We start from the raw sequence: 9,559 nt of genomic DNA on the forward strand, positions 1-9,559 counted from the left end.
ATGAGTGGAATCCTGAAGAGGAGGCATGAGGAGGATACCTCCCCTTACCTGTCCCTGCAGGGCTGCCATGACAACGAGGTGTCCTGCAGCGACAGCGGTAACAGCAGCGACAGCCTCAACCACCCGGTCCCTGCCGTCGGCCATGACTGTAAGGGCGCTCGCCAGCTACCTCCGCTAACATGTTCAAAAGATGAATGTGTAAAGAGAACAAGAAACACAAAAGTCTCTTGTTTGTTCAATTGATAGACAACTTGATAGAAATATATGCACACACACACACACACACACACACACACACACACACACACACACACACACACACACACACACACACACACACACACATATAATAGACAACATAAAATGACAATCGGTTTTCTATCAGCAACAGTATGAGATACAAGCACAAAATCTTTGTTAATCGTCCTATCTTTAAACAAGTTATTTATTTGACTGAGACGCTGGTCTTTTTAACTTTCTGATCCCTGTTCGTGTGCTTTCCAGTGTGAAATGTTAACCCAACCAGAGAATCACAATATTTGGTGAGGAGAGCGCATCTCATCATCCCCAGCCCGGGAAAAGCCTTAACGCTATTTATACACAGGAGGTAGAGGCATTGTCAGATCTGCAGTGGGAGCGTTGGCCCTCCAAGATAAGACCTGTGATGATGATGATGATGATATATCTTAAAAAAGACACATCTTATGAATATCCCAATATTCATAAGATGAACCAACCTAGTCCCTCTCATACCCCCTCGAGCCACATATTTTAAACGCAGCAAACTCCATCTCCACTTCTCCTTTTGACATTTCCAATTGCTTAAAAATGAAAAAATATATCGGCTATAAATACAGTACGTCATTCGGTAACGATTGCCATGACAACCCCTCTCGCACGACACTGCGCACTGCCAAGGCGATGGGATATCGTCATTGCCAGAGATGGGTTAAAGGGGAGCGCAGCCTCGCATCACACGTCAGGTGTAGATGGGGTACCCCTAGCCGCTTCCTGGAACGCGGCCGTGGAAGAAATGCAGGCCAGGCTAATTTAAAAGACATGCAGGCTAGCCTAATTGGACAGCCATGCAGGCGGCTAGGCTAATTGGAAAGACATGTGGGTTAGGCCTATTGGATAGACATGCAGGCTGGGCTAATTGGAAACAAATGCAGGCTTGGCTACAAGTAACAATATGCGGGTTGAGCGTATTTGGAAAGACATGCAGGTTATGCCTATTTGGAAAGACATGCAGGTCGGGCTATTTGGAATGACTTGCAGGCAAGGCTAACGTGACCAGATTTCTGCGATACAAACAGGGACATATGTAGTTCGGCGGTCCATCTACTAAATATCTAATGCTAAGGTGACACATTTTTATTTTGCTATTCTTATCATGGAAAATGTAGAACTGTAGAAAATATTGGGCAGTAGCCTACATAATCAAGGGTTTGCTATAATATGTTTTGAGGCTTTGGTAAACCAGCAAAAAATTAAGCCAATGTAGGCTACTGTAAGGCTACTCTATATTGTATTAATAGCCTATTGTTTGTTATCCTCATGAATGCTTAGAGTATTAAGTTGATAGATAGAGGTCGCATCACAGGTAGACGAGACTAATTACCAGCCGTCTTAAAATGAATATTCATGAGCAAGCTAGAACCTTTGCCATTACAAAACCTATTCATGTATTAATAAATTCTTTATTTATTGATTTTCAATGGAGACACTTCCGGGAACAGGCCACCAGAAACAGGAACTGTTTCAGTCTCTGTCAGACCTCCAGAAACAGAGACTGAAACAGTTCCTGTTTCAGTCTCTGTTTCTGGAGGTCTGGTCACCCTAAGTCTGGATAGCATGCAGGCTAGGCCAATTGGGAAGACAGGCAGGCTTTCAGAGCCATGGCTCCGAGCTGCCGACTTGTTGGCAAACAAGTTGGTTTGCCAACATGAGCTTGGTCAAAAGCAAATATCGTAAAAGAGTCAATTTCTCTCCTTTGCACGCGATATATCTGCTTTCCACAAAATGGGTCTCCCTCTCACTATACATGTCTTTCTTCCTGTCTCACTCTATTTCCCTCACACTATGCATCTCTTTTCACTCTAATTCTCTACCTCCACTTCTCTCACCCCCTTTACCTTTTCCTTTCACTCTATTTTTCCCTCACCCCCACACACTCTTTGTCTCCCCACTCCCAAATACAAACTCTCTGTCCCTCCCTCGCTCCCTCCCTCTCCTGCAGCCTTACCCCCCCAACTCCAACTCCCCCACGACGCCAACAATGGCATCAACGACGACCACCGTCCCCACCCCCTCCACGACGGCGACACCCCGCCCCCGCCCCCGGCCCAGCGCCACGACGACGACAGCGGCCAGCCCCAGGCCCTGCACCTCGCCCCGAAGCGGGCGCGGCCGGGCCGCGGCGTGCGCTTCGAGAGCGTCACGGTGTACTACTTCAGCCGGCGGCAGGGCTTCACCAGCGTGCCCACGCAGGGTGGCAGCACGCTGGGCATGTCACCGCGCCACTGCTGGGTACACCGCTTCACCCTGCGGGAGTTCGCCCTGGAGCAGGAGCGCAGCCACCGCCGGATGCTAAGGCACCACCTCAGACAGGAGAAGCTTAACGCCGTCAAGCTCAAGGTGAGGCCGGGGCTAAAAATTGGCGTGGGGACACCCACGCCCATTTTTGGGCGGTAGTAGCTCAGGAGGTAGAGCGGGTGGGCTGGTAACCGCAAGGCTGCTAGTTCGATCCCCGGCTACCCGGAGTGTCGAGGTGTCCCTGAGCAAGGCACCTAATCCGAACTGCTCCCGACAAGCTTGCTGTCATCTTGCATGGTTGACTCCGCCGTCGGTGTGTGAATGTGTGCATACCTGCTAAGTAGTTCCAGTCAAATTGTCTGTTCAGCTTTCAAAACAAGAGCTGGTCAATTGTCAAAAATGAATTAAACTGTAATCAGACAACGCGGTTACATGCTATAGACCCTATAGTTTCTATGGTATAAAGGCTGGGACAAATTTTTAATCATAAATATGTATAATGCATAACGTTAGCTCTCTGGCTCTTGGCTGAGCGGACTAGAATACCTCCCGTTGCCAAGTCGTAGCTAAGGTCCGTCCTATTTGTGAACAACGTTTCTGTTGCAGAAGAACCTTACGGGAGGGTAATGAGTGTTCCAGGTATTAGTCAAACCCTCAGGCGTTACCAGGGAAACAAAGTCATGCATGAAAAACTTCATATTTGGAATGTAAAACGCATGAAAATATAAATGAATGGTCTTCATTTATTTTCTTTGGCAAGTGACCGTGGTATAAGCGGGATAATGCCCTTCGAGGTGTCCAACATTAGTTCCGTCCGTTAATTCTTGTTTATTTGAATGGGCAAAAATGTTGACAGTCCAAATGTTAAAAATCCACTTTGACCCTCGGGAACGAATAATGGAATAATCGAGAATTCTGATCCATCCCTAAAGTGAATCGGACCAATTAATGATAATAAAGATTATCTACAATCTAGTGCTATTTCAGTAATTTTTGCTGTCACTTTTATCTAAAGCGATTTACAGTGAGATTTCAGTGACTTCACATATTAAGCAGCAGCTAGGAATAGGAGCATCTAGCACAAAGATGCCTACATGTTAGACTGTGGACAGACATTGGGGTTCGAACCAAAAACATTCCGTCTGGGAGTCAAACACCCAATACCTCCCTGTCCACCTGATTCAGCTCCTATACAAGTATCCTTATGTTTCAAGTGTCCTACGATAATATCATCGCTTTAGCGATACCAAAGCAAACCGCCCAAAAAGGTGCCAACATGAACCCCTCCCCCCTTCCACCCCCAGCTGGCCAATAGCGGCGCGGTGGCGTCCAATGCGCTGACGCTGGACGACGTCTCCGAGGACGACATGCCCCCGGAGCACGGCGGTGGGGGCGTGGTCGGCGGCGTCAGTGGCGTCGGTGCGGGCGCCGGCGTGGAGGTGGATGAGTACTTCTTCCTGCAGCCGCTGAGCACCCGGCGGCGCCGCGCTCTGCTGCGGGCGTCGGGCGTGCGGCGCATCGACGGCGAGGAGCGCCACCAGCTGAGGGCGCTGCGCGGGTCTCGGGAGGAGTGCGGCTGCCGCTGCCGCGGGGCCTGCGACCCAGAGACCTGCGCCTGCAGCCTGGCCGGCATTAAGTGCCAGGTAAATGGAGCAGTGGTGAGGCATATCTATACTATACTCCACTACACTGTACCGTACGCTGCTATACTGTACCATACACTGATGTACTGCTCCTTACTGGCCTTAAGGGCCAAGGAGAAAGAGCAGGTAAATGGACCCGTGGTGAGGCATATCTATACTATACTCCACTATACTGTACCGTACGCTGCTTTACTGCACCATTCATCGATATAATGTACCATACTGTGACATAACTGCACTATACTGGCCAGCATTAGTGGCCAGGTAGAACGAGCCGTTGTGAGGCATATCTATACTATACTCCACTCTACTGTACTTATACACCGCTATATTGTGCTATACTCCACTATACTGTAGTATATGCTGCCAAACTCTCCAATACACTACTACAGTGTGGACTATAGACTAGACTAGATACATGGTGACTCAACATCACTATCATATTACCATAATATGATATACTCTTATACTCTGCACTCTGATATTAAGCAATACTATATTCAACTATACTGAATTTTTATGTACTAGACTATACTATAATATCTCATGCTGTACTATACTCAAAAATACTGTAGTATATACCGTACTACATTCAACTACACTTGCTACTATAATCGACTAAACTGTACTATATTCCGTACTACATTCAACAACACTGCGCTGTAACCACTAGGCTCCACTAAACTGAGATAGAACTTTATGGAACAGTATACAGAGGATGCTGTTTCAATGGTTTGGGAGTTTTTGGGCCAGGAGTGGGGCGCTGGTGGCCAGCAGGCTGTCTTTGATACGGGGGCTCTGGTGGGGCTTAAACAGTGTCGTTCTCAGCAGACTGAGGCGGCCGGTGCCAGTAACCGACAGTGATCTGGGTAAAGGAAGGTTCCACGTCTTGTTCCAACACCACGCCACACATCTCACTCTCGCTCCGCCCGGCGACTTCTTTTCTCCAATGGCACCGGACGATGGCCTCAACCCCGCTCCCTCACCTCTCTCTCTTTTTTCTTTCCCTCACCTCCTTCTCGTCTCGCTCTCACCTCCGTCTGACATCTCTCTTCCCCCCCCCCCCCGTACAGGTGGACCGCATGTCCTTCCCGTGCGGATGCACCAAGGACGGCTGCGGCAACGCCACGGGCCGGCTGGAGTTCAACCCGGTTCGCGTGCGGACCCACTTCCTGCACACCATCATGAAGCTGGAGCTGGAGAGGAGCCGCGAGATGCAGCAGATGCAGCAGCAGCAGCAGCAGCCGGTAACCAATGGCAACGGTTACCATGGAGACCCCTCCCCTCTGGCACAGCAGCACCAGCCAGTGTTCACAACGCTGGCCAATGGCGGCGTGCCGCACGTTCCCATCATGCATCTGCACGAGGCGGGCGAGGCCGCGGACGTGCGCCTGCAGGACGAGGTGGAGGAGGAGGAGGAGGAGGAGGAAGAGGAGGAGGACGAGGAGGAGGACAGCGAGGAGGACGAGGAGGAGGAAGAGGAGGAGGAGGAGGATGAGGCCTACGAGGACGAGGAGGACAGCAGTCTGTGCAGCGGGCTGTCAGACTGCAGCACGCACAGCCTGGAGACAATCGATCCTGACGAGGAGGACGAGGAGGAGGACTACGAGGAAGACGAGGAGGACGACGACAACTACGACGACGAGGAACGGGAGAACAACGAGGAATGGGAGTGCTCGCTGGACTCGGCCAGCCCGCCGCCCTTCTCGCACACCGAGGTGGTCCCGCTCTCCTCCGTGCTTGGCTTCTCCAGAAACTCGCCTATCGGTAACCACGGCAACGACCCTTTTTCGCTCCAAGCCCCACCATCCGACCTCCGTCAAACGGACGCCTCGGGGAGCGAGATTGCCGCCGCCGCCACCGCCACCGCCACCGCCACCGCCACCGCCGCCGCCGCCCCACCACACATGAACCCCTCCCTGTCATTACCGGCGCCTGAGCCCTCGAAGACGACCGCTGTATGTAGCGCGGGTACCAAGGACACGCCGCCCCGTGGCCGAGACCTCTCCCTCGCCACCCTGGAGCCGCCGACACCGGCGCCCCAAACCGGTGCTGGTTTCGGGGGCCACGGAGATGGAGGTGGTGGTGAAAAGGGCACTCCCATCGGCAGGATGAAGGTACAGCAGCCCCTGGTGGCAGGCGAGACCGAGGATCGAATCATCGCCAAATTGTCGCAAACTGACGTTTCCTGTGAGTGGGCGGAGCCTACGGCATCAGGGACGGAATGAGGTGGCGGAGACACGGGAAGGACGGCCGAGGGGCCAAAAATACAAATGTCACAGTAGCACATCTTGGGTCTTTGAGCGCCCAGCGCGACGCATCTGATTAGCCAGACCAAAAAGTGACACGAAAACGAATACAAGAAAAAATACTATAATAAAATAACAGTATAAGGTCTTTCAATAACGACCGTGAACCATCAGTGTTGTATCTATTCCTTAAAGTGCACTTCTACAAAATACAAAAAAAAGGAAAATGGTTTCAAAGAGGGGGCCCCTTTCTCTGACATTTAATGACATAAAAGGGCCCCGAAGCTTCGGCCCAAGAACCGATTTAAACTCATGTGTACCACCTTTTGGAATCGGTTGTTTTCGTCTCAATGCAAAGACAACAACGTTACATAAATGACACCGCGTCGATGAAGTACATAAGTGTTGCTGTAAATGAAGTGTAACTATTTAAGTTGCTACGTTCTATTAATCATTCAGTGTTTGATATTACAGCATGTTTTATGGGTTTTACGGGCGTGGCTGGCGTCTGTGAAGAATCCATTTGATTTGGAGGTTCTGGCTGACAAACAAACATGCCCTCTTGTTTATGTTTTGATGTGCTGTTCCGTTATGCTGCTGTGAAACGGTTCTTAACTTGCCGTTCTGTATCGCATGTCGTTGCATTTAGTTGACAGACGTAACATAACTCCGGGTTTAATTCTCCAAAATGAATAAAATAGAAAATGAAGAAGGTATGGGCGATGAATACACATTTGGTTTGTATAGTTTTGTATAGATTTCTTACTTTTCTTTCCTCCACGATACAGTATGAGTTTTGACTCACAATTACAACATGGATGTTTTAAGAAAAAAGGCAAAATGTAGTGGATCTGAGGTTCTACTGACATACTTTGCTGGAATTACGTCCTGTCACAACTAGATTTCATCTCAACTATCCTGTTGACTTACGTAATAACGTGAATGTATTTCATATGATTCTTGATTCTGATTGTTTAAATTCTGATGCCCGTTTGACATTAATGGCCGGTTCCTTTGGTATTATCCATTATCTCCTTCGATAGTATTGCCAACCGTATCTTTGTATTAAACTCAACCAAACGGTGGACACATAACAAATGTGAAAACGTAAGTATTTCAGTTGAGGAGCCATTTTATAGTGTTGAGGTGCATTGTAAAAACAAACACACTTAGATTTTAGACAAAATGGCAGTCTGTTCCAGAGACTATTAAATAAATCGAAACTGCCAAGACATGGGAGCCAAATGTATTTCATGTTTGCTTTTTAAAAATAAAAATTCCCCACACATCAATAAAGTTAATATTTTTTGTATCTCTCTGGTGTGGTTAATATTTATGGTTTTTTTATCATCTGAAGGCAAGATTCTGCAAAAAAATAATTATGGGACATTCCTGATTTGTTTCCGACAGATGGGCATGGTGAAAAATATAAAGCACTTTCAGAACACTTACAGAAATAGACCTTAAAATGTAAAAGATCCTGTAATATATTGAATTCTATGTATTGCCAGAAGGTGGCAGAATTTGCTAACTTAATAGTGTTTTAGTGAAAGACTAAAGGACACACGTTTGTTGGAAAAAATATATAATAAACAACTAATATATGTGTAAACAAAATAAACAGTAAGAAATTATGGTGTTTGACCTGTCAGGCACCGATTACAGCAAAGATTACATTGTTTTAAATCTAAAATCAGTTTCAATGTAGAAATAGCAGACACTTATACAACATTGTAGGCGTAAAGGTTATACACAACAGAAAACTGTTATTTTAGAATGAAGGATGACAAACTGCCATGATTTGTCATATTCTTATTCCAATATTTTATCGACTCATATATTCATCGATAACATCTGTGAACCTTGATGCAAAAAAGGGGTATCAGTTATTTATGCTGTCTGGATTTTTTCATACTTTGTCCTGATTTGAATCAAGGGGAAAGAGAAAGCCTGCTTGTGTTTTCCCACAAGGTATGGCGGTAAGCAGCACAGAGAGAGAGAGAGAGAGAGAGAGAGAGAGAGAGAGAGAGAGAGAGAGAGAGAGAGAGAGAGAGAGACTGCTGATCCATCACAGGCACAAGAGCTGTGATGTCAGGTTGCCAGGCAACAGAGAGAGAGGGGCCAGACGCAAACTGGGAACGACCATATGGGGAGGGTGAGAGGGTAAACCTCTCCTTACGATGGAGACAGCTAAAGACAGACGCATCATGGAGTCTTGCCAGGGTGCTGTCGTATACACTGACTGTTAAAAACAGGCAGAAATAGCCTACAGTATATTTATAATTCTATGTATATTGAGATAGATAGATGGATGTATACATAGTGATGAATAGATATAAAGATATATAGCATAGTGATAGATAGATAGATAGACAGACAGACAGACAGACATATAGATGGATAGAGATAAAGAAAGAAAAAAAGATAGAGGCGGAGACAGTGTGACAGAAATACTCTCTTCCTTTCGGTTCTCATTACATTTTTATATTTCATTATTATTAATTATTTTCATTATTTATAAGACCATTACCATGTTACAAGGAGGAACATTCGTTCTGGACTGGAACATGTATTCCAGTCTCCAGATATTTATATATCTAATGGCAGCAAGAGGGCCTTAAAGTCGGCACTGTGTAATTTGCACCACACAATGCGGTGGTTACCTTCCTCACTTGTGCATTTCCTTTGCATTGCTCTCCAGCATTGACAATCAAATATATAAAGACTGATCCAAACCCATGCAAGGTGGGGGACGCTCACATCATTACAAAAATGTAATATATTTGCCATAAGGGCTGACATTAGCTTGTTATATAGCTGTTTTTTGTATAAATATGCGTGACAATATATTTGCCATAAGGGCTGACATTAGCTTGTTATATAGTTGTTTTTTGTATGAATATGCGTTACATATTTTAGCAGGTGGGACAGAGAATTCAATTGATTTCCAAATGTTAAGTGGAAAACATATCCTACCTAATTAGTGCACGAGTCACTCACAACTATTCATGATCGAAAGCGTTTTGTGTTCAATCTGTGTACCTTTGTTTGAATCTTTTTTCTCATTAACACCGGAGGAACAAAAAACAATTGCGTTAGTTTTTTCGTTTTCACTTCAATGAATACACACAA

At 46.6% G+C, this 9,559-nt stretch overlaps 1 protein-coding gene across 1 annotated transcript; it reads left to right on the forward strand.

Annotated features, from left to right (window-relative positions):
* On the forward strand, positions 1-6,293 carry LOC130380967 (cysteine/serine-rich nuclear protein 3-like). Its single transcript, XM_056588389.1, has 5 exons — positions 1-135; positions 2,350-2,637; positions 3,840-4,193; positions 5,252-5,945; positions 6,145-6,293. The coding sequence occupies exons 1-5, from the start codon at positions 1-3 to the stop codon at positions 6,291-6,293; spliced, it is 1,620 nt and encodes a 539-aa protein (XP_056444364.1).
* The last annotated feature ends 3,266 nt before the right edge of the window (positions 6,294-9,559 follow it).

The sequence above is a fragment of the Gadus chalcogrammus genome, chromosome 4 (assembly GCF_026213295.1).
Source record: "Gadus chalcogrammus isolate NIFS_2021 chromosome 4, NIFS_Gcha_1.0, whole genome shotgun sequence".
NCBI classification, from domain to species: Eukaryota; Metazoa; Chordata; class Actinopteri; order Gadiformes; family Gadidae; genus Gadus; species Gadus chalcogrammus.

Bases quoted from the DNA above. Each gene is read 5' to 3' on its own strand.
- LOC130380967 (XM_056588389.1), top strand. From the start codon at position 1: ATGAGTGGAATCCTGAAGAGGAGGCATGAGGAGGATACCTCCCCTTAC. The intron at 136-2,349 runs GTCGGCCATGAC...CCCCCGGCCCAG, and splicing joins TCAACCACCCGGTCCCTGCC to CGCCACGACGACGACAGCGG. The intron at 5,946-6,144 runs GTAACCACGGCA...CGCTGTATGTAG, and splicing joins CTCCAGAAACTCGCCTATCG to CGCGGGTACCAAGGACACGC.